The sequence below is a fragment of the Mastigoproctus giganteus genome, chromosome 5, assembly GCF_048544385.1.
Source record: "Mastigoproctus giganteus isolate SK-2022 chromosome 5, ASM4854438v1, whole genome shotgun sequence".
NCBI lineage: Eukaryota > Metazoa > Arthropoda > Arachnida > Uropygi > Thelyphonidae > Mastigoproctus > Mastigoproctus giganteus.
Window position 1 is genome coordinate 102,790,589 of NC_143579.1, and position 26,885 is coordinate 102,817,473.

A 26,885-nucleotide genomic window follows, 5' to 3' on the forward strand; every position below is an offset into this window, starting at 1 on the left:
GAAAAATTCATGGGATACTTACAAATTAACACATGACACAGAAGCCTATGATAGATACAAGTTGATATGCAACCAAGTTACAAAGGAGGTTAGGCAGGCGAAGGCAGATTACGAGAAATCCTTGGCAAGGGATGCAAAGAAAAACAGCAAAGAGTTCTTTACTTATGTAAACTCTAGAAGGAAGGGGATGAATCAGATTGGTCCACTTGATATTGATGGGTCAACTGTTGATGATCCTGCTCAGGTAGCTAACAAACTAAATGAATATTTTGCATCGACATTCACACATGAGGAGTTATTCAGCGAGGGGAATGCCAGAGATGTATTCAACTCTAGCAGTAAGCTACAGAATCTTGAAATAACTGGGAGTAAAGTGGAGGAGAAACTGCTGAAGATAAACACAAGAAAGGCACCCGGGGTGGATGGGATCTATCCAGTTATATTAAAGGAGGCAGCAAAGGAAGTAAGCAAACCCTTAGCCATAATTATGAGAACTTCCTTGGACTCAGGGGAGGTACCCATAGACTGGAAATGTGCAAATGTGACCCCAATTCACAAAGGAGGATCAAAGGCTGACACAAGTAATTATAGACCTGTGAGCTTAACTTCTGTTCCAGGAAAATTAATGGAGGCACTGGTTACAGAAGCACTGCAGGATCATTTAGACAAGACTTCAGTTATAGCTCGGACACAGCATGGTTTTGTTAAGGGGAAGTCTTGCCTGACCAATTTGATTGGATACTATGATGCAGTCATAAAAGAACTGGATGCAGGGAATAGCTTTGATATTATATACTTGGATCTTAGAAAGGCTTTTGATACTGTTGCACATGGAAGACTGCTACAAAAATTGGAGCAGTGTGACATTGCAGGCAAATTGCTGCTATGGATAAAGGGGTGGTTGAGCGGTAGAAAACAGAGAGTGGTAATCAATGGACACTGCTCATCGTGGACTAATGTTATTAGTGGAGTCCCTCAGGGCTCAGTGTTGGATCCATTATTGTTTTCTGTATTTGTAAATGATATTGATGATGGTATATCAAGCTTAATGTCCAAGTTTGCAGACGATACAAAGGTTGGCAGGGTTGTCAAGGACACTACTGACACTATGCTGCTGCAACAGGATCTGGAAAGGTTGAGCAGATGGGCTGAGAGGTGGCAAATGAAGTTTAACATTGACAAATGTACAGTACTACACATGGGAAACAGCAACCCCAGAGCAACGTATCAACTCTGTGGTACTACACTGACAGTGGTAGAGAATGAAAGGGACTTGGGGGTGGTTGTGCATTCAGATATGAAGTTCTCAGAGCAGTGCAGACGGGCTGCAAGAGTAGCTCATGGAGTATTGTCAATGATATACAGGAATATTTCCAGCAGGGATAAGGAGGTGATTATTCCCTTGTATAAGGCAATGGTCAGGCCACACCTAGAGTACTGTATACAGGTCTGGAGGCCTCATTTCAAGAAGGATGTAGAGCTGCTGGAACGAGTACAAAGAAGGGCAACAAGATTAGTGAATGGAACAAAGGGGTGCTCTTACGAAGAAAGGCTTAAGTTTTGCAAATTACAGTGTCTGGAGACTAGGCACCAGCGAGGTGATCTGATAGAGGTGTATAAAGCCTTGAATGGTTTGAGCATGCTCAATGCTGATGGGATTCTTCCTCTAGCTCAGAATAATCACCTGAGAGGGCATAAATTCAAATTGAGGAAAGACAGATGTAGGATAGATGTGCGGAAATTTGCCTTTAGCCAGAGGGTGGTTGGTTGGTGGAACAGACTTCCATCCCTTGTAGTGGAGTTTGATAGCCTAAATAAGTTTTAAGGCTCAGCTGGACAGGTATTTTGAACGAACAGAGGGGTGAAGTGGAATGGTTTTTTTTTTTGGCTGATGCTGCATAAGCTTGCTTTCTTGCATCAAATGCCTCTACTAATGCTAATGGAAAAGCTGTTAATAATATGGATTGAAAATCAGATACAGAAATGAGTGCCCGAGTCCAATGGCCATTCAAGCAAAAGCAACAAGTATTTATAACGATAATAAGGATAGGTATGGCGAATCCCACTCAAGTTCATCACAAGCAATGGGTGGTTTAATAGGTACAAGCATTGCCCTGGTTTCCACAACATTAAAGTATGCGATGAAGTCGCCAGTGCCGATTCTGCAGCTGCAGAGAGATTTTGTGAAGTGTTGGAAAAAAATTGTTGATGAAGGCGACTATTCAATGCAGCAAATTTTTAACGTTGACGAGTCAGCTCTGTATTGGAAAAAAATGCCGGATCGAACATACATTGCCAAAGAGGAAAATACAATGCCAGGTTTCAAGGTGTCAAAAAGATAGGGCCACGCTCTTGCTTGGGGCTAATGCAGCGGGAGATTACAGATTAAAACCACTGACTGTGTACCATTCTAGACATCCTCGTGCATTTAAGGGCATCAATAAAGTCACCCTACTGGTGCATTTCCACTCGAACAAGGAGCATGGATAACAATATCTTTCTTTGAGGATTGGTTTAAATGATGCTTCATTTCGGAAGAAAAATATTGTAAAGACAACGACGTTCCTTTCAAGATTTTGCTTCTATTAGATAACGCCCTTGGACATTCTACATATCTAGATGATTTCAATTCGAACGTGAGAGACATTTTTCTACGGTCAAACACGATTTCTCTCATCCACCCTATGGATCAAGATGTTATTTCGAATTTAAAAGCATACTATTTATGCACAACATTTGCTCAGGCACTGTCTGCAGCAGACAATGAGAAAAATTTTACATTAAGAGACTTTTGGAAATCGTACAATATTTACCACGCCACCTTAAACATTAATATGGCCTGGGTGGAAATTACTAAAAGTTGTTTAAATGGTGCATGGAAGAAATATTCCAACAGCATGTAAAAGGCTACAAAGGGTTTGTAAAAGACGAATCATATAAAGAGGTTGCAGTTAAGATTGTAAAGGTTGCAGAGCTAATTCAGATTGCAGAGCTAATCCAAAGATGTGGAGGAGTTAATAGAGGAAGAGAAGGAATTATCTAACGAAGCTCAAGATGAGCCAAATGAAGAGCCAAGACGCTTCATCATCAGAGAGAGATGGCAATGGCGAGGTTTGAGAAGATGGATCCTGACAGCGAACGATTCTTAAAAGTTAACAGAGGGGTGAATGATATGCTTGCTTGCTACAAAGAAATCTACGATGAAAAGAAAAAAGCCACCGTCCAGTCATCCATTAATATGTTCTTTCATAAGGTTTAGCGGCTGATCCCTTCTAAATTTCCACAGCGGTGTACTTATCAACTGAAGACGTCGATTCTGGCAACGATGCTTGAGAGGTAAAACTTACTGACATTATGCATGTCTCCTCTCTTTTTTTGTAATTTTATAATTTTGAAATTTTTTTAAATTGCACACTTTTGTAATTTTTCCTGCGCATGAGATAAAAAATTGAATAAATACAACAAATAATTCTATTTACATGTTCGTTGAACATTCTTTTTTGATTCAATTAATTCAGCAAGCACAGTTGCGAGGCTGCACAAGCACGAGGGAAATTCTAACTTAAGTAGTGTTCCGTGGAACGCAACCATTACGTAAGTCGGGGAGTTCCTGTATTGTATATTGAAGTATAGTATACTAACTTAATCAATCCAATTTATTAACCTTATTAAATTTTCATTGTTAATTAATTAAATAGTATTTAAACAAAAATCATACCCCAAACTAGTACACAAAGTAGTGGGTACTGTAGTTCAGGGATACCCGAAGGGGGTGATTCACCAACGCATCGCAGCCTAAAAAAATGTGCAACTTGTGAAATATTTACGACCTTTTGAGAACGGGACACGATATTGCCATGGGGGATGTCTTTGTGTGTGCTCGATGTAAGCAGTGTGAAGAAGTTAGGTGCCAACTCAGGATTGTTATGGGTCTTTATGAGAGCTTGAAGAACAGGGTAGATGCCCTCGAAGAAGTTAAATTGAGGGACCCATCAAGCTCTCAGCTGCCCAAATCAATGCCAGAGCTTGCACTTGATCATCAGGCAACACAGCAGCAAACTTCAGGGCAGAATGCTCTGGTCCCACAGGAGCTAGTTATTATCGGTGACTCTATTGTCAGGGAGACAAAATATATTGTGCAAAAAGGATAGGTGGAATAGGACCAGGGTATGTCTGCCAGGGGCAAAAAGTTGATGACTTGTAGAGCAGATATCATCTTTTAAGGGCAGAAAGGATGATACTGTTGTACACGTTGGCACTAATGACATTAAGAGTAGGAGATCTGCAGACTTACTTTATGAGTACAGGTCAATTTTGAAAAAAAAAAAAAGTCGTGAGTGAGGGTTAAATTTGAAAGTGCCTGAAATTCTGCCCAGACATGATAGGAGGGAGTATATGATGAGAGCCTTGTCAATCAATTCAGCCCTGGAGAGAATGTGCAATGCTAATGGGGAAGAATTTTTCTCAGCATGGTGTGTGCTTGTTAACAGGAGAGATTGTTTCTGCAGAGATAAGAGTGCAAGAATATTTTCTGATGCTATCGAGGCAGTGTTAGGTTGGTCGGTGGCATCTCCGTAGCCAGGAGCATCAGTGCATAGATTATATTACGCTTCTTGATTAGACCAGGGTTCGAGCCCGTGACCACCAAATACGGAGGATGCGGAAAGGTCAGGGAATGACCACCACATATCCTCGGAGCAATATGGCCTTAGTTGCTAATGCTCCTAAAAAACCATAAGAACAACAAGGTTGGTCGGAAAACTGATATCTTGGGGGATACACAGACTAAGATTAACAGTAGCCACAGGAAGGGGTGAAAGTGATTCTTGCACTGCTTCTATTGGAATTAGCAGCAGCCTGAAAGCAAAGCACTGGGGATTTCAAGGGATGCTGGGAGTCATCATTGAACAAGTAAACACATGGGTTGTGTTAAGGTAACTAAGAACAGGTGCATGTATACTTTCATATACACCAATGCTAGGAGTACAGTAAATAAATTTGATGAATTTGAGGTGCTGGTTAAGACATCAAAGGTTAAGACATCAAAGCCTTTGATGGCTTAACCAGCTGAGCCTTTGATGTCTGTTATCCCAAAGGCTCAGCCTTTGGGATAACAGAGACATGGTGTCACACAGAGTGCAGAATTGGAATTTGGAGAGTACAATGCGTACAGAGAGAACACATGAATAGAGAGGATAAAAGGGGAGGAGGGATGATGCTGTTAGTTAAGAAACACAAAAATTTAAGGAAGTGCATCTAGTTGACATGGGTGGACAGAGTCAGTTTGGTGTAACATAAGCACTGGGAAAACCAAGTTGAGAGTTGATTTTTGATTTTTTGATTTGGTAGTTGTTGGCGCATCGGCTTCTGTGGCCATATTGCACCTCCCAAGGTTTTTTGCAGTACTTTGATCCAAGCCCGAGGCGGGAATCGAACCCGCGACCTTTGGGTTGCCGGGCAGGTACTTTACCCACTCGGCAAGTTGAGAGTAGGAGGGTGTTATAGGCCTAATGACTCTGATGAGTACAATGAACAACTGTACAGAGAAATAGAGTGGGCCAGTAAATCAGGTTGTCTTACAATGGGGGATTTTAATTTCCCAGCTATAGACTGGAACTTGTGGAATGGTCACTCACACACTAGCAAGACTTTTGTGGATTTACTGGATTATTGTTTTCTACAGCAGCATGTTCGAGAGAGGCAACCAGAGGGAGTAATATTCTTGATCTGATTATCAGCAGTGATTCTTCATGCATTAAGAATCTGAAGATAAAGGAACCACTAGGTGGCAGTGATGACAGTATACTGATGTGGCATTTACTTAACTCCTTCCTGGAACAATTTTTTTCCTGAAAATGTGCCATAACAGATAGACTTTTTTTATTTTACAGAGTATGCATCATGCGAATACTCATTGTATAGTTTTTTGTTGTTGTTGTTGTTATGGGAGTTTAATGGCGCATAAGCTACTATGGCTATAATGCGCCTATTCATTTTTTATATAGGGAAATCAGAAAAGATAAAAAAGTCCAATCTGCTTCAGAAAGTTGAAAAATTCGAAAATATTTGCCTTGTCTCCAATGAGATTCTCTAAAGTTATTGGTTTATTAAGATTTACCAGTGATATCAGGGTTGATGCTCTGTCTTGTCTATAGTAGGGGCAGTCAATGAGTATGTGTTTAACAGTCAGATTTATATAGCAATGTGGACACTGTGGTGGATCGTCTCCTCTAAGTAAATAAAGATGGGTTAGATGGGTATGACCTATTCTTGCCCTAGACAGGACTACTTCTTCTCGTCTTGATGTACGGATACTGGAGCACCAATTTTTTGGATCGTGTTTAAATTGAAAGAATTTATTATTTGTTTGAGAGTGCCAGATTGTTGTCCATTCTGACAAGCATGCAGCTTGAATAGCTACTGCAAAGTCTGATGGCGGAACAGGGATATTAGTTAAGTCTAAGCTAGTTGGATTTTTTGCGGCTTTGTCAGCCAGTTCATTGCCCAAAATACCAGAATGTGCTGGAATCCAACAGAAGATGACCTGTTGATGGCGTTCTTCAATTTTTAGTAATATGTTTCGTATTTCTTCTATAACAGGGTGAACTTCATCTGAGAAATTACATAAAGCCATGATTGAACTAAGCGAATCGGTGTAAATAACTGATTTTAAAGATCGATCAGCACAGAGATTTTGTAAGGCCAGTTTAATTGCATATATTTCAGCTGAAAAGATACTGAATTCAGATGGAAGGGATACTGAAATAACGGTATTCGGGAACACTGCAGCTGCTCCAACGTTTGAATTTGATTTAGAGCCATCTGTATAAATTGGGGAAAAATCACTATATCTTTGAGTGTGAACTGCATGAAGTTGTATGATATTAGATGCTTGTAAAATGTCTTTTCCCCATTGGCAGAGATAAGTGTCACAAGTCACCAGAGGAAGAGAAGCCCATGGTGGTTGACAGCAGGTTGCTACCTGTTGTACGGAATGAACGGAAAGATTCCAAACTTCCATCAGTTCAAGGAGACGAAGACCAGCTGGCTTTACTATGTTAGGTTTATTTCTGAAGAGGTTTTCTAGTGGTGGATTGAACAAGTATGACTGAATCGGATGCGAGGCACAGCTTTGTATCTTAACGGCATACTTTAGTAACAGTGTTTTTCTACGTAACGATAATGGGGGCTCATGAGCATCAATATAGAGACTATGTTTGGGCGACGTTCTAAAAGCACCAAGTGCAATCCTCAAAGCACTGTGTTGAATGGGATCAAGCCAGCGTAATGCGCTCATTCTGGCAGAATCGTAGATGGGAGCTCCATAATCAAGGTGGGATCTGATTAATGACCTGTATAGCCGAAGCAGAGAAGTACGATCTGCACCCCATGTTTGGGCAGATAAAGCTCTGAGTATGTTTAACTTTTTTAGACATGAAGTCCGTACATTTTTAATATGGTCTAGGAAATTTAACTTGTTGTCAAGGATTAATCCTAGAAATCTGATATTATTAGTGACCGGGATGGAGACATTAGAAATTTGAATTTCGGGATCTGGATGAAGTTTGCGCTGCCTACAAAAATGAATTGCAACTGTTTTCTGCTGCGAGAGCCGATAGCCATTGATGCTAGCCCACTTTTGTATTTTATTTAGTGATATCTGAAGCTGCCGTTCAATAGACCTCATATTTTGGGAATGGCAGGAGATGGAGAGGTCATCTGCATAAAGGTAAGTCTCGATTGAATTTGGAAGCTGTCTTGTAATAGAATCTATTCTAAGAGCAAACAGAGTGGCACTCAGTACTGATCCTTGTGGAACACCTTCTTCCTGCATGAACGTTGTAGAGAGAGCATGTTGGTACTGAACTTGAAACGATCTTGTACATAGGAAGTTTTGAATAAATATAGGAAGGTTGCCCCTCAGACCAAGGGCGTATAGATCACCAAGTATGCCATGCCGCCAGGTGGTGTCAAAGGCCTTCTGTATGTCTATTGAAACCATTACAAGATGTTCACGTTTAACGAAGGCATTTCGAATGGCGAATTCAGCCTTGACCATAAGATCTAAGCACGACCTATTTTTACGAAAGCCATATTGACTATGGCTCATTAGATGTTCTGACTCAATGATCCAGACGAGTCTCCTGTGGACAATCTTTTCTAGGATTTTGCTGAGGCAGCTTGAGAGAGATATCGGTCTATAGCTGTGGGGGTTGGTTGGATCTTTCCCAGGCTTTAGAAGTGCCAAAACAGTAGAGTGATGCCAGGAAGCTGGGAAAACATTTTCTGAAAATATACGATTGTAAAAAACCAGCAGCAAGCGCAAAGCTTTGTCATCAAGATGTTGTAGCATCACATAATAAATCCCATCTGGCCCTGCAGCACCATTGTGAGCTGTTCTAATAGCATGCCAAAGTTCAGAGTATTGCAGAGGTTTGTTATATGAAAGAAGGCGGGCAGTGTGAAAGTTTATAGAATGCTTTTCTTTGGTGTTTTTAATTCGTTTGAATGATGTAGAAAAGGCTGATGCTGCTGAGATTTCAGCAAACGTACTGCCCAAAGCATTAGCAATATCTAAGGGACTGGATAGATCTTTTCCTTTCCAGGAGAGAATTGGAGAAGGTATAGTAGGAAACTTACCAGATAACTGTCTAATTTTTTTCCATATAGTTTTCTGATCAGTGTTTCTGTTAAAGGTCGATGCAAAACGGGTCCAGGATTCTTTCTTGGCTTGCCTTTGTACAAATCGTGCTTTTGCTCTTAGTTTCTTATAGTTAATGAGATTGGTTGTGGTTGGACATCGCCGAAATAAATTCCAGGCTTTAATTTTTGCTTTCTTTGCTTTTGTACATTCCTCATTCCACCAGTAATTGTAATGCTTGCGACCAGGGGGATTTGATAATGGTATTGTCTCCTTGGCCACTTTTAGAATATGTGACGTGATGTAGTCTGTCACATTATCAATATTCTGGAGCTGGATTTTTTCCTCATCAAGGGAGATTGATGTCCGAAATTTTGCCCAGTCTGCCCGAACAAATTTCCATTTCCTGCGGGGTTTGTTTGAAGGAGTCTTTGATATTAAAAAATTGCATATGATTGGAAAGTGATCACTGCCCATAGGATCATTTGAAACATGCCACTCTATGATTGGGAGGAGTATTGGAGAACAAATTGAGAGATCTATTGCTGAGGTGTGTCCAGTTGGGAGTTGTATGTGAGTGTGTGCACCAGTATTGAGTATGGTAAGATTTTGTGACTCTAGAAAGCTTTCAATTAGTCGACCCTGTCTATCTAGTTTAGGATCCCCCCATAAGGGGTGGTGCCCGTTAAAATCTCCTAATATACAGAGGGGTGGAGGTATCTGTATGAAGAGATCTTCAAGGTCTTTTAAGGAGTAAGTATGGTTTGGTGGTAGGTAAATTGAGACAATTGTCATTGAAATACAGTGAGTTATATGAACAGCGACAGCTTCTATTTCAGTTTGAAGTGGAATATGTTTAGTTGGGATATTTGAATTTATTAGGATTGCTACACCACCATGGGCAGCATTTGTTCTATTACGATCTCTTCGGTAAAGGCAATAATTCTTTATCGAAGGAGAAATTTGTAAGGTTAGGTAAGTTTCCTGAAGACAAAGAGCAATTGGAGAATACCAGTTAATTAAAGCATGGATGTCATCTGTGTTGCAACGAAAGCCTCTGCAGTTCCATTGTAAAACACTGGCCATTATTTATGTTTAGTTGATGGAGCTGTATCTGACTGTTTTTTGAAGGTGACTGGCTTATTTCGTTCCAATTTTGATTTGTCTTTTTTGAAAACTGGTCGACCAGTATCCATTTCTTCTTCAGCGTAGATTTCTAAAATTGGTTCTTCATGTATAGTTGTCCCATCTGTATCCATGATTATGTCCTGGGTACTTTTCTTTGATTTTGGGTTTGTAATATCGGATGTATTAGCACATATCTGAGGAGGAGATGCAGTATTATTTGCCTGGTCTGAGAGTTTGGGCTGTTGTTTATGCACACTTGGTTTTTGCTCAGAGAGGACAGTTCTAGCCCAATCAGAAATTGACTTGGTAATGGGAACTGTGACATCTGTTTGAGTGGAGACGGTTTGGAATTTTTTTACTGCATTAGCATAGGTACTATTTTTGTTTATAATAGGTGAAACTAGTTTTCTTGCTTCTTGGTAGCTGACTTTGTTTTCGATCTTGTATCGTACTATTTTTTTTTCAGTTTTCCATTTTTCACAAATTTTTGAATATGCCGGGTGGTCACCTTTGCAGTTCGCGCACATCATTTTTGCAGCAGAACACTCACTCTGATTGTGATCTGAGGACCCGCAATTTGGGCAGACAGAAACTCCCCTGCATACAGTTTGCGAATGGCCAAATTTTTGGCACTTAAAGCACCGGACTGGGTTCGGGATGTAAGGTCTTACCTGACACCTAAGGTAGCCAGCTTTTATAGTGGTAGGCAGGTTCGGTGTTTTAAATGTGAGTATCACTGTCCGAGTAGGGACAGACTCTCCATCTTTTTTGATGACGATTCTTTTTGCGTGTGTCACATTTTGATCTTGTAGTTCCTGGACAAGTTCATCCTATGATACGTGTAAAAGATCCCACTCTGATATTACCCCTTTAGAGGAGTTTAAGGTGGCATGTGGGGTAACCTTCGTGGGAATTCCACCAAAGGTAGATACTTTTAACAGTCTCTCAGCGTGTCTACGTTCAGTCATTTCAATTAATAAATCTCCGGATCTCAGTCGCCTAACCATTTTTGGAGGGCCAGCCACATTTTCAAGACATTTTTGTATCAAAAATGGGGAAAGCTTACTCAATGGTTGGTCTGTGGAGGAGTGTAGAATTAAAAAGAGAGGTACGGTATTATCCGTTCCTTCTTTTTTTTGCCGTTTAGCATAAGATGTTGTATCATCATGATCTCGATCATGTCTATCTAGGTCTGGATCAAAAGATCCATAAGTGGACTGTTTAATTTTGTCCATCTTTGCTCCTTTTTGCCCTGGGAGGGTGGCTTTCTTCTCCCAGATTTCCAGCCCCGCCACGTGGAGGCAGGAGCGGTGCCACCAGTGACCAAGCGATAAATGAAGGTTAGTAGTTAGTGCTTTGATAAATAATCCTATATACAAGAAGAAAGGTGTCTTTCCTTTCTGTTAGGTACGCTAAATTCTTTACTTTAGAACAGCAAAATTAAATAACTGTGGGAAATGAAGGATACTACTATAATTATCAGCCGCTCTTTGAGAAAATCGCTTTAATATCACTTAGAAATCGCTATAGTCACTCGCTTGGCACTCGGGGCCATAGTTTTTTGTGTTTTTTATAAATTTTTTAGTACAGGGGAGTAATTAACCCATTTAGGCTATCCCGAGTTATCTCATGTATGCCAAAAAGTTTCCAAATTATACAGATTTTTTAAAATAAATTAGTGCTTGAACTAAAAGAAAGGAACAGAAAAACAATCTTCACTACTCATTATATAAATAAATTTAAAAAATCAAGTGGAACACACAAGCAGTAACCTCCCACCACAAGCAATAATCATGAACTAATTACATTCTGACACATGGCCAACGCAAGTAGATATGCGAAGTAAGCGTCGCTTACATGTGGCAGTTCAAGAGTGCGGCAGAATATTTTTCAATATAGTTTTCTGATTGGTTAACACTTATCAGTATTCAGCATTTAGGATGGCAAATTTTATCTTGCTTAATGGCGACACATAGGAACGTGCGCAACTGTTCTGACATTGCTGTACAATAAGTAAATATAAGTAAAATGAAAGCCAGTCATCTGTTGCCAGACGTAAGAAAATTCTGAGAAATCTCGGGATTTATCTGGCTAACGCAAAATTAGCCAGATAAATGCCAGAGAAAATACATTTCAATCCTAAATTTGGAGGTATTATTGTTTTGTTCGGGTATGATTGTATCTCAAGATATTTCATGTAGTTCCAAATCACTTTTAAAACTAAAAACAAGATATCTCGGGATAATCCACGAAGGGATTAAAGATGTAACTACCATCAGGGGTAAAGAGAAGGATTTTTGCTTTCGTAAAGGTGACTACTGTGGTCTCAGAGATTTTTAAAATTTAATACAGTGTGACCAACCGATGATGTTACCAACAGCAAATTCTAAATGGGAAGCATTCAAGGAATTAATCTTGGAAGCTACTAGGCTTTTCATGCCAACTAAGCAATACAGCTCAAGGTTTAGGACTAAATGTCATGGCAGAGAAGAAAAATGCATGGGACACATAAATTATCAGGAGACACAAATGGCTATGTAGATATAAGAAAGTCTGTAATCATGTCACAAAGGATGTTAGACAAGTAAAGGCAGATTATGAGAAATCTTTGGAATACAATGCAAAGAAAAACAGTAAAGACTTCTTTACTTATGTAAACTCTAGAACGAAGGGGATGAATCACATTGGTCCACTTGTCATTGACGGTTCGATTGCTGATGAACCTGGCAAGGTAGTTGGACAAACTGAATGAGTATTCTGCAACTACATCAACACATGAGGAGGTCTGTGGGGAAGTGGAGGCCAGAAGCTTATCAAACTCTGGCAGGGAGTTAAACGATTTTGTAATAAAGTGGAGGAGAAACTGTTGAAATTGAAGACAAGAAAGGCACCTGGGATGGATGAGATCTATCCAGTTTTATTAAAGGAAGTAAGCAAACCCTTAGCCGTAATTATGAAAGCTTCCTTGGACTCAGGGTAGGCCTCGGTGGACTGGAGATATGCAAACGCGTCCTCAATTGACAAAGGGGGGTTCAAAGGGTGACACGAGTAATTACAGACCGTCTAACTTCTGTTCCAGGGAAAATAATGGAGTCAATGTTTAAGGAAGTGATCTAGGATCTTCTAGACAAGACTGCATTTACAGTTCAGACACAGCATGGTTTGTTAAGGGGAACTCTTGTCTGACAAATTTGATTGGATACTATGATGTAGTCAGAAATGAACTGGATGCAAAAAGTAATTTTGATATTATATACTTGGATTTTAGGAAAACTTTTGATAATGTGGCACATGAAAGATTACTGTACAAATTGGAGCAGTACAGCATTAAGGGTAAGTAGCTACAATGGATAAAAGGATGGTTGAGTGAGAGAAGACAGAGACAGTCCCCCAGGGTTCAGTGTTGGGTCCATTGTTGTTTTTGGTATTTATTAATGATATTGATGAAGGTATATCAGGATTAAAGTCTAATTTTGCAGACGATATTAAGGTTGGCAGGGTTGTTAATAACAGTAATGATAGCATGCTACTGCAACAGGATGAGGAAAAGTTGAGCATATGGGCTAAAAGGTGGCAACTGAAGTTAAACATTCACAAATGTAAAGTACTGAATATGGGTAACAGTAAACCCAGAGTAATGTATCAACTGTGTGGTACAACTGGGTAGTTGAAAATGAAAAGGATCTGGGGTAATTGTGCAGTCAGATATGAAGTTTCTAACAGTGCAGACAGGCTACAAGAGTAGCTCATGGTGCCCTGTCAATGATATAAGTGAATTTTGCTAGCAGGGATAAGGATGTGATTGTTGCCTTGTATAAGACACACAGGTCTTATACTGTATACAGGCTTGGAGGCCTCATTTTAGGAAAGACAGAGTTGCATCTTTCCTAAAATGGGGCCTCATTCTGGGAAAGATGTAGAGTTGCTGGAATGAGTACAGAGAAGTGCAATGAGATTGGTGAGTGGAACAAGGGGTTAGTGTTACTAAGAAAGGCTTAAGTTCTGCAAATTGCAGCTTCTGTAAACTAGGCACCTGCAAGGTGATCTAATTGGGGTGTATAAGGCCTTGACTGGTTTGAGCAAGCTGAATGCTAATTTGAATTTTCTCTTGCTCAGATTATTCACCTGAGGGGATATAAATTCAATTTGAGGAAAGACAATTATAGAATATATGTGCAGAAATTTGCCTTTAGCTTGCTGGTGGTCGATAGTTGGAATGAACTTCCATCTGTTGTAGTGGAGGTCAACAACAAATAAGTTCAAGACGGAACCAGACAAAGATTTGGAGTGAATGGATGGGTGAAATGGGAGGGTTTTTTTTTTTTTGGTTTTTTTTGGCTGATGCTATATAAGCTTGTTTTCTTGCATCATGTCTCTGCTAATGCTTAAAACTTTCAGTTTCAGATATACTGTGCTTAAACTTCATGTTAAAAGAGAGAAACTTGGTAAAATTAAATAATTTAACACCATATTTGAAATTGATAATATCACAATTGTCTTATAGAAAATGTAAAGCACAGTATATAATATATAATATGAATAAAAAAAAATGTTTACTTACTAAGTCGATAATGAATGGTACCTCTATTGTATAATGCAACTGCAAAAGCTGCATCATAATTCAAAGCTTTGGTATAATCTTGTATCGCTTCATCAAATTTCACTTGCTTATAATAAATGAGTCCACGATTATTATATGCACAGGCTAGTGCTTTATAACTAAAAAAAAAAAAGCAACATTTTGTAAATGTGCAAACCTATATACCAGAATAGATACAGTATGTCAAACACATGAACACAATAGAAAGTACTATTTCAATCACACAATTCAATTAAAAAATAAATACTCAACTGTATTGATCCATTCATAATGGGAACTCATTTAAGCACAGGAGAAACTTGATTTATAAATAGTAGCTTCTGCTATTAGACTTGATTTAATGCTTGTAATGTTGTTCTGGTCAGAGCAACAATTAATGATGTTACCAATACATTGTTAGATTTTAATGGGGGGGGGGGCTAAAGAGAACATTATTATTCATATGGGGACTAATGATATTACACAAATGTGACCTGACCATTCACTGGATAAATAAAGGAATATGCTGGAAAAATAAATTATCCAAGTAAGGTCAGAATGTTTGTGTCTCCAATTCTGCCCAGACACGCCAGGAGAGATTATAGACTGAAAAGAATTATGGAGTAACTCAAGATTTTAGGGAATCTGCAAGACTGTGAATACTATTACTATGTGTTGTAGTGATTGATTAGTATTAGAAGTGGCAAATGATCCAATGAAGCAAATTTATACACCATCTGGGGGATGTGTGACAAAAATTTCTCTAGATCTTCCTTAAATTTATTCAAACTACCCACTTCCACAACACCAAACAGAAGTCGTTCCAAGAATCAACTACCAGCTGGCTCAAAGAAAATTTATGCACACCTATTCTGCAACCATCCTTCCTTAATTTAAATTTATGCCTTCCCACACCATGTGTGTGTTGCCTGAGCAACAGTAAGGATGCCATCTGCATTTAGCTTACTAAAGCCATTCAAAGCCTTAACCACCTTAATTCAATCTATTCAGAGGTGCCCAAGTTTCAGACACTGCAATTTGCAGAACTGAAGTCTTTCTTGGTAAGAGCACCTTTTGTTCCATTCACTAACCTTGCTGCTCTTCTCTGTGCCTCTTCCAACAGATCCACAATCCACATCCATCCTAAAATGAGGTTTCCAGACATGAATGCACTATTCAATATGTAGTGTAACCATTTCTTTATTACAATGGGATAATCATATTCAAATTTCCTATATATCATCATTCCTATATACTGTATTTCCCCACGTATAAGACACACCTTAATTTTGGGGCTCAAAATTTGAAAAAAAAAAAAAAAAAAAAAAAAAAAAAGAATTACATAAAGTTATTGAACTCAAGTTTTATTCATCATAAAATTCATACAACTCATCACTGTCAAAACTCCCATCAATTAGCTTGTCCTCATCTGTGTCTGATGACGAATCACTGTCTTCATATATTGCCTCGTCTTCAGTTCCATCTATGGCATTTGAAATGCCACACTTCTTAAATGACTTGACAACGATCTCAACCTTGATATTATCCCAGGATCTTTTCACCCAGGTACAAACTTCTCCTATAGTTGGTTTCTTCACTCTTCCTGCTGGTGTCAAATTGTCCCAAGAAGACTTCATCCATTGGTTCCATTCGCATTGCATGTCAGCTTTGAAGGGTTTGTTAATGCTGACATCAAGTGGTTGGAGCTGGGATGTCAAGCCTCCAGGTATGACGGCAAGTTTTGTTTTTTGCTCTGCAGCAATTTTCTTTGTGTTTTTTGTTATGTGTGCCCTGAACTGATCAAGCACCAATAGGGCAGGTTTGCATATGAGCCCACCTGGTCTCCTGCTCCAAACTTTCTCAAACCAGATCTTCATCCAATCCTGATCCAACCAACCCTTGTCATGAATGTGGACAATCACTCCTCGAGGAATGTCTTCTTTTGGCATTGTTTTGCATTTGAAAATGCATATATATGACAAAACAATGAAATTCAAGGACCTTCTGCTCATAGCTTTCAGGCATCTTTTGGGCAAGTCTGGTGTGTGTACGCATGCTTAGTCCATTCTGTTTCATGAACCTGAAGCACCAATTGTGTCCTCCTTTGAAATCAGTAACTTCTTTTTCATCAGCAATTCTTCTTGCCTCATGCTGAACCATCTTTGCGGACACAGGAATTCCAATTGCCCTTTGCTCCTCAATATATATCTTCAATTCCCTCTCTAAATCAGGCCATTTTGCTGATTTGCCTCTAATGGCCTTCTTCTGTCGTGGCATTTTCAGTAGGGTTTCTTCTTCACATAGCCAGTCTCGGATTGTTTTCTCAGTTGGAGGAGAAGGACCAAACTTACGTTCAGCAGCAATTTCCATTCACTTTTGCAAACTGGATCACTTTTAACTTGAATTCAGCACAGTATGAAAATCTTTTCTGAGCCATTTCTGGGCAGAACGTGGCAAAACGTAACCTAATATACCAGTAACAAGTGCGAAACAATGAGCGCAAAGACAACAAGCGCGAAAAAGCGGGAAAAAGAAGTAAAAAAAAAAAAAAAAATCTACAACCACTGCATAAGACTGCGCGCATCACTGCGCGTGCGCGCCTGCATACAGGTGTCTTAATTTTGTGCTCTTCAAAAGTGTGCTTTTAACAAGTATCTAACTTAAGGAGTTTCCATTTCTTCGAGTTAAAGTGTTTCACCTACTCGCTGTGACTACTCTGGGCAACTTACAGGGATTCTCTTGGACGATTTCAGGTAATTTTATTCATTTTTCGAATTTCAGTAATACAGACAAAGAGCTTTCTTCTGCATTCAACTGGCTGGTCAAGGTCAGCAGTTAGCGTCTTCCGGCCTACATACACTGTGTTATGCTTTCAAACGTTTCAAGCCCTAGAGCTATGTTGGACAAGCTAAAGGTCACGGCTAATTACTGACTGTCACTACGAATCGCATCGGAAGGGCTGCTTGGCATATTCTGTTCTTCTGTTTTCTTTTCCACAAGACTATGGAGAAATTGTTAATCTGTACAAGTTGTAGCATCCAAGTGGACTATGCACTTCAATGTACATCCTGTCTTGCCCATTATTGCGGATCCTGTTCTCCCTACGCGAATCTGAAAAAACTCGCTAAAAAAGTAAAAAAATTCTGGAAATGTGGGTTATGTAAGGGTGGCGATCAGTCTAAGGACTCAATAAATGATGACTCATTAGATGATGCCGAGTTAACATGCCCTCCGTCGTTAACATGGAATGGCACGCGGAGCGTAAGCAGTGACGAAGGATTAACACAGATTTCTACAGCTGTGAAACAACTCTCAAACGAGTTCCGCAACTTCCAGAAAGATCATTTAAATAGAGCCGATCTTATGGCTAATAAACTAATTGAACTTATGGAGTTGACAAAACAGGGGTCTCATAATGGGAAGCCACTGACAAACAACCTCGATGATAGCACTCAGTTCCTGCAATCTGAGAAAAAAATACTTGAAACTGAAAGAAAGTGCAATGATGAAGTTTATTCAGATTTTGTTACTAATCCTGAGCAAGGAAACGTTCTTATTAAAGCTCAATTACGAGAGCTGAAAGACTATATCACGGTACTGCACAGGGAAAATAAGGAGATCAAACTTATCCTCCTAGATATATTTAACAAAATCGAACTAAGGAATCTTGGTGACCCAGCTAAACTGACGAACTTACTTAATTCAACTGAGCTTATCCGATTCTATAAAAACTATGCCCAATCCAGCTTAATTGCAATCTGCCCTCATTGCGCACGCAATCATGCTGACAGCCACTCCACACTGGCTTCAGGAGAAGATTTTTGCGATGTAGAAAAACGGAATCAGCCAGCTAAGAAATCAACTGATCATAGACCGCAGTCCTCCTCAAACAAGATCGATAGATCTGATGAAAAAGTTAGTACCCTCAGGAAAGGGAAGAAAATGTCTGATGTTCAGGCTAAAGCAGGAAAACAGAGGAAACCACAACAAACTGGCTCTGCAGGCGAAGCCAACATCAGTAATCTCATACCTATTGGTAACAAGAGATCAGAGTCTGAGGTGTCTAAAGTTCCAAAGGATAAGGCACTGCAGGTGGATTTCGACGTAGGCAGATTAGAGGACAGAAACATCGAAACCGGTAGAAGTACTAACGAGAATAATAACAAAAAATCCAGTAGAAGAACTCACGGGAATGATAACAAAGAAACTGGTGGAAGAACTTACGAGAATGATAAGGAACCAATTGATAGCAACACCTCTTCAGCTCATTATCGTGCAGCCAATTATCTCTCTTCGGCACACGCACCTTCTCAATGTGAGGATCGCCTACTCAAAGGCAAATACAATCTCACTGTAGTACCATGCAAATCCAAGTTATTTATTTCCCGGCTCAGTCCACACACAAAAGTAGAAGTTTTACATGAATTCATCAGAAACGAAATCGGAATGGTTGCTGAAGTTCGTGCACTTAAAACTAAACATCCATCCTACGCTTCTTTCCTGGTGACCTGCAACGCATTGGATGAAAGAAAACTACTGGATTCCCTGTATTGGCCTCCCGGATTAATAATCAGGCCGTTCAAAATCTACAACAAGAGTACAAATAATTTGGAGAAGAATGATAGTTAGCAATCACGGTGCACAAACAACTCTTGTTCTTTTCTTTTCCAGGCCTCTACTGATCCTGTATATATAGGGAGAGCTGATGTTGCCTGTCAGCAATCTCTTCACATATATTATCAGAACTGTAGGAGCTTAGTGAATAAAATTGACAAATTTAGAATCTCGCTCTGCTCTCTGGAGTTTGATATATATATCTTCACAGAAACGTGGCTACACGATGGGATTCTGGATTCGGAAGTGGCAGCAGTGGGCTATACTGTCCTAAGAAGAGACAGGGGATCTAGGGGAGGTGGTGTCGCGATTATTATCTCAAACCAATTTGCAGTTACAATGCACAGGACTATCCAAAACATTGAAGGAATCTTTTGTCAGCTGAAGGTTCATAATAAAACTGTTCTCATTGCAGCTATCTACCTTCCGCCTCCGGTCGATCTTCTTCTTATGGAGAGGCTGTTGCAAGCACTCTGTGAGTTTGAAACGTTTTTTCACCAGTCGGATGAGGTGTACTTGTTTGGAGACTTCAATACTCAACACTCTCCACTAGGCATCGAGAAGTCAACCGCTACAACTAAGCTGCTATATGACATCACGTCAGAACTGGGCCTCAAGCAGTATAACAATACTTGTACTAGAGGCAAGGCGATGCTGGATCTCATTTTTGCATCCAAACAGATCCGTATTTTAGAAGCAGTTTCATTTCTGCCGTCTGATCACAAGGCTTTAAGATGTCAAATAAACATATCACAGAAAAATAGATGCACAACTCCTGTTCCAGCCAAGCTGAACTTTAGGAGAGCAGACTGGCAACTATTAGGGCGTGAGCTCGATTGCATTGATTGGTTCTCATTCCCACGGATAAATGACCTTGACGCAGTCACCGATCATCTTATTAGCACAATCTCCTCTATCATTCAAGAGTTCATACCTCTCAGTAAAAATTACAGGAATAGATTCCCTCATTGGATGACGACAGACATAATTGCGATTATACGAGCCAAAGAACAGTGCAGAAAACTCTTTAGGACGACACATGATGAATCATATATGGCACTGTTCAAGGAACACAGAAGTAACGTTAAAAAGATGATCAGAAATCAGTACGCTCGTTATATGCAATCAATTCAACACAGTTTCACAGTAAATGGAGACCTAAAGCCGTTCTGGAACATGCTAAAGAATTCTAATAACTGCTCAACAGGAACAAAGATCATTGATTCCGATGGCAAGCCTATAACCTGTGACAAAACGAAAGCAGATCTTTTTGCAACCTTTTTCTCCTCCTTTTCAGAGAAAACAGCAGCTACTGCTGCTTCAGCTTATCAATTTCAAGTCATTAAGGATGATACACTGAATAATCTCTCGGTGGACACAGACGATATCATTCAAGCGCTTCGGAAACTAACAAAAGATTTTTCTGCAGGCCCAGATAAGATTCCACTTATCTTGTGGAAGAAATGCTTTCCACAACTTAAATATATAATATTGCATATATTCAATCTTTCCGTTAAGTCTGGTATCTACCCCACTCACTTCAAGACTGTTAATGTTATTCCTATCCCAAAGAGAAGTGCAAACCACTCACTAGAGAATTACCGTCCCATCTGCCTTATGAACTCGCTGGCAAAAATTCTGGACACTGTCATTCACCACCGATTAATGGAATATTTTAATCACTTCATCAGCGACTGCCAACATGGCTTCACCAGGGGCCGATCAGCTACCACTAATCTTCTCACCATCTGGCAACAGGTTCTAGACACAGTCGATCGCGGGGGACAGGTTGATGTGATCTACACAGACCTTACTAAGGCTTTCGACAGTGTCCCGCATAATCAACTTGCTCAAAAACTAAGCCACTATGGAATACTTGACCCTTTATTATCCTGGTTGATGAGTTATATCTCATATCGAAAACATACAGTGATCATCGGACAGGAAGTCTCAAGGGAATTTTTTCCATCGAGAGGAGTACCACAGGGATCATCTCTTGGGCCTCTTTTATTCACCATCTTTATCAACGATCTACCGCAATTTGTTGAGAGAGGTGGTATCAAGATACTAATGTTTGCCGATGATGTGAAACTATATTCACCTATCTGCAGTCAAGATGATGCAGTTAACCTTCAGACTGCTCTCAACTCTTTTGCTGATTGGGTTGCTTTGAATGGTTTGGAGGTTAATACTATGAAGTGCAGCTCTATTTCCTTTGCTGCTACGAGGAAAACTAAGACTTTAGTTAATGAATATTACATCAAGGAGATGCCGATTTCCAGAGTTGACGAAGTTAAAGATCTGGGAGTTACTTTTACCGCTACATGTGGGTTTGAAAAACACATTAGGAATATATTAAACCAAGCGAAAAAACAAATTGGCTTCATTAAACGGCAGACGTACAGATTTCAAGATCCTCAGTTCTCTGTGCTCCTATTTAAGACAACTATACTCCCTATAGTGGAGTTTGCTTCTCCTGTATGGAACCCACACTATGCATACTTGATACAGCAAATAGAATCGCTCCAGATGAAATTTATCCACTATCTTTCCAGACGTAACCCCATGTTTTACCACAGAATCTTCTACCGGAATCTCTGTTCCTACTTCAAGCTTCAATCTCTGGAAACTCGGCGAACTGTTCTTGATTTAAAACTGTTGTACCACATCTTCGCTGGATCAACTTACCTGCCGGATCTTCTATGCCATATTGACCTTCACGCTCCAGCGGTGGTTACTAGACAGAAGACTACTTTCCACATCGGAAACTCCAGATTAGAGATATCCAGGAACTCCTTCTTCAAAAGAACATTGGCACTCATGAACAAGTTTGACTTGGATATGGCTGTGAACAAGAAACAATTTCACAGAACTATTTGGAGTAAGTTGACCGATTGACGGATGAGTTCTGGGCTAAAGATGTCCTTATTAATTCGTGTGTGTGTGATGATGTCTCCTGCAGCAAACTGCTTTCTGCGAGTTTACATAGCGCTGGACTTGACGTCATGAATATCTTTTTATTTTTGTGAATTGAACTTTTCCCGTTTCCATTGTACAAAGTATATTAGTCTACCATTTATTTTTATGTTTGTACAACCTTTACTCTGTTATACACTTTAACTGGGCGAATGCCTGTTGTGTATATTATATGTTAAAAATAAATAAATAAATAAATAAGACGCACCTAGTTTTTAGACCCCAAATTTTTCGAAAAAAGGTGCTTCTTATACATGGGGAAATACGGTACTTCATGAGCTGTCCTGGCATCCTGCCTGCACGATTACTCTCCAGGTCTTTTTTCATTGTCCATAAAGTATCACACATTATGTTATTCTGGGATTACTGCTACCCACAAGCAGTACCAATTGCCACTTCTCAGGCCATCTGCCAAACGTTGCAGTAGCATATGCTGATTATTATCATTAACCACCTTGCAAACTTAGACAATAAGCCTCATATAATAATATGCCTTCATCAATATCATTATTAAATATCGAAAACAATAATGGGCCCAGAACTGAACCGTGGGAGACTCCGTTAATAACATTAGTCCAAGAAGAGCAGTGCTCAATGATAACCACTCTGTCTTCTTCTTCTCCTACTGAACAATTTCTTTATCCATAGCTGCAACTTGCTCTTAATGCCATATTGCTCCAATTTGTATAGCAGTCTATGTGCAAGAATATCAAAAGCTTTTCTGAAATCTAGGTATATGATGTCACAATTATACAATTATTTCATCCAGTTCCTTTGTTACTGAGTCATAGTATCTAATCAGATTGGTCAGACTAGGTTATCCCTTAACAAATCTATGCTGTGAGTGCAGTATAACTGCATTCCTGCCTAGATGGCCCTACATTACTTCTTTATTTGATATATTCATCCCTATTCCTAAAAAATTCCTCATGCATGAATGCAGATGCAAAATATCTATTAGCTTTGTCAGCAACCTGAGCAAGATCACCAAAAGTTACACTATTCACGTCTAATGAACTTATTCAATTAAACCAGTGGTTTTCAACTGGGGTGCCGTGTAATTTCGGCTTAAGTTACTTAAAGTTATTATTATTACTTTGAAATTTATACATTTATTTCATTATAAAAAGGTCTACGGTATCCATTGTACCGTATCTTTTTAATTTTGTGGTGATCTGTAACTGATCTTTATTTAGTACCTCTATATAAAGAATAAAATTATTGTATAGATATATATTAAAAGGTCAAAAACCACTGTGTTAGGTATTTCATTTGGCCTAGGGGGTGCTGTGAAAAAATTACTGGGACACTAAGGGCACCGTGAACCGAGAAAGTTTGGGAACCTCTGGATTAACCCCTTTTCTTCTGGTGTCTACATAAGTAAAGAGGCTTTCTTTCCATTTTTTGCCAGAGACATCTCATAATCTGCCTTACCTTAATGTTATTAACTTAAACCCCCTTATTAACTTTATTACAGACTAGTTTGTACTTACTGTGGGATTGTGTCATCTGATATTTATAATCAACTCATGCATTTTTACACTCTGTCACGAGTCTCATCAGTTCACCTGACATCCATTTAGGTGTACACTTTGAACAGTTCATAATGATATCAGTTGGTGCCACTGAAATGAATTTAAAAATGTCTAAGGCCATTGTAGTCATCTTTACAAAAGTAATATCCCTTCCCTTCAACATTAACAGTAGTTACACCTTTAATTAAATCCTACATCAATACATTGTGATTGCTGGTAGTTCCTTTATCTTCACAGACTTAAGCATGATGAGTCACTGCCGATATGCTGATGCTCTATGATGCAGTATGTTCCCACATCTGGGATGCTGTCTTCAAAACCTCTTTCAGGCTACTAGACGCTATTCAAAAGAGGAATGCCAGTTTAATTAATGACCTGTTTCTTATTCTCTCCACTCTCTGTCTCACAGATGTTCTGCTACATGCCTTTTCTGTATTGTTGTGAATTGGCTTTTATAATCCTCCCTCTCTCTTTCAAACCTCAAACCAGTCTGTCTGAAAACATGCTGCACCAGTCAGCATCTGTTTACTGTTCAACTTCAAATTCACAGAACCAACCTTTGTTCTTTCTCATTTACCCCTTCAACTACCGAAGAACCACCTTTCTTAACCTGTATTTCCTGACAATTCCAATCTATAGAAATTCAAATCAAAAAGTATCTTCTTCTGTTTTCTCAATTTTAAACCCAAGCCCAGTACTAAGTACTATAGGTTCTAACTAGCACCTTTCATGATTGGAGTTTTCATTGAAAAAAAAAAAAAAAAAGACCAAGATTATTCCAACGGGTGGTTAATTGTTGGAACAAACTTCCATCTGTCGTTGTGGAAGTTGATAGCTTAAATAAATTCAAGGAGGACCTGAACAAACATTTAGTGGGAATGGTTGTGTGATTTTTTTTTTTTTTTTTGGCTGATGCTACATAATCTTATATGCTTGCTTTCTTGTATCACATGCCTCTATTACTATTACTAGTGTGCGAGGAGAATTCTCTTAGTAAGTATATGCTATATACTTACTATATACTTGTCCATATTGCATGGGTAAGGGGAATGGTGTTAAACTTCCATACAGAAACTGTAATTAAAACTGAAAGAAAATAGCAGAATGAAAACTAAAAGCTCATTCTATTAATTAAATAAAAATAAAATAATAAAGAAAAATATCATATCACAAAATTATAATAGCACAAACAAAAACAACAAAAAAAAACTAAACAGGATATTTCTCTGTTATGTGGGCCAGCATCTTGTTAAATCTATTTGAAAACAATGCCAAAACACTCCTCCATCATAAGTTGAACCCGAGAACTTAAAACGTATCTTCTGCAGTTCCACTCACTTTTTTCAATCTTGCTTAATAAAGAACTATTACACTATTAACAATAATTCACAAATAATCAGCCAGTTTCTTGATAATTAACTGAGTATTGACTACTTTCCTTTCAATGTCATATGCTCCAAAAATCTCTCGCAGCTTACTGTTATATCTACCTTTATGGTACTTCCCTTTTGAAATTTTAGTCCGACTTATTTGTACAAGTTTACCAGTTTTTCTAATTTCAACAGATCACTGCAGCAACTTTCACAAGCACCTATCCTGAAAGAACTGATAATAGTCTACTGTGCAGTGTGGCTGTCAATAGTTAATAATTATGTTAGGGTGGTAACTGCAAGGTCAGACAATAATGGCAGATGATATTTTACTGCCCTATTAAAATAAAAAAAAAAATCCAACAAAATACTGTTGAGATTTAGATTTTGACCATATTTCTAGAAATGTCAGCCTGGGCTTCACATTCATCAAACTATAATTCTTATTGCATTTATCACATCCTAAAATTAGTGAATTATCTCTTCCAAATAATTATGGACTTCACAGATTATCCTTAAAGAAAATAGAGCTATGAAAATAAAATACAGGCAGTTCTTTACGAGTTCTCGGGTTTATGAGTCCCCCCCCCCCGCAAGTATCAAGTATCAACAAAATCGAAAATATGAACATTAATTGCAAAAAATGAACGTTAAGCATTCATAAATACCGCATTTCAAACCACGTAGCTATACAATATAGTGTACCCAGCTTTACAATATTAATCCGTTCCAGAGACCCCAATAACACATTGTTTATTGGTAATTCATTTCAAGATCTCGGAAGTTGAAATTTTCGCTGTATAACTAAGCTATTTATCTCTTTAAAATGTCATTTTTTAAGGTCACGAGCATGACCTTAAGGCCATATAAAAGATTGTGAGCATGGTTTGTAAATTGTATCAGTTACCAATTCAAATTATTAAAATGCACTACACTTCCATTGTTATCATATGTTCCATTATAAGAATCAATTTTAAATGCCTTCGTGATATTTTTCTAAAAGGCACATTTCTGGAGGTCACGACCATAAAACAATAAAAACAACTTGCACTTTCGGGTTTATTGGGTTTTTCTGTTAGTGCAAGCAATTATAAACGGGTAGTAAACTCGATCTTCTTGCATTTGTGAAATACTGATAGCAGGAATTGTGTGGTTTTTTATGTTATTATGGTGAAATGTGTTTCCCCTTTACTGAAATCCTCAATCGCATAAAAAACATAAATAAATTTTCAGAATCTCCTCTTCATTCCCTTTTTTTTTTTTTTTTTCAAGCTTCGTAAACTTGTTACTCCAGTGAATCACGTTAGTTGCAATTTGTGTGTGCCGTTAAAAAATGCTTATGCATACAATCGTGAAATTTATAATTAAAAGTGATTATCTTGGAAACAAATGCTTCTTGAAACATTTCTGAAGACGACAACTCCTTGTGCAACAAACCAACGAGTGCTGAGCCAATAATGAGTGATCAACGAGTGTACATTTAGTCGATGATTTGTTGTTGTTATTTGGATTTTAGGAGCATTAGAAATAAGGCCATATTGCTCCGGGATATGCGGTGGTCATTCCCTGACCTTCCCGCATCCCCCGTATTTGGTGGTGACGGGCTCGAACCCCGGTCCAATCAAGAAGCGTGTGCTGCGCACTGCTGCTCCTTCCCACTTGGCTACGGAGGCGCCTTTAGTCGATGATGATAATGAAGAATAAACATTCTTTAACATTTGCAAGTCGTAAATAATTTCTCTATTATTATAATTTGCTTGATTTTACAGGCTATGTTTTCATTTCTTTGGATAAATCAATCATCGTTTAAACATAAACTAATTTCATTGTTAAGAATGTAACCCCTATTTTTAACCTTATGTCTATGGGAAATAAATTCCCGCTTTACGAGCGTGTGCTAGGAACGAATTAACTCGTAAAGTTGAGAACTACCTGTATAAGAATACAGTATTATAATCAGGATAAAAACTAAAAACACCACTACACATGGAAAGCCTTAACATATCTAACAATATGAATATCAGGAAAAAACTTCCCACAAA

At 38.8% G+C, this 26,885-nt stretch overlaps 1 protein-coding gene across 1 annotated transcript in view; it reads right to left on the bottom strand.

The window, feature by feature from the left end:
- The window catches only part of LOC150085597 (uncharacterized), a 71,349-nt gene that overhangs the window by 13,438 nt on the left and 31,026 nt on the right, over positions 1–26,885 (bottom strand). The window contains exon 2 of the mRNA XM_090374133.1: positions 14,331–14,488. Within this exon, the coding sequence (XP_090230259.1) occupies positions 14,331–14,488 (158 nt within the window). The remainder of the gene's footprint in view (positions 1–14,330; positions 14,489–26,885) is intronic.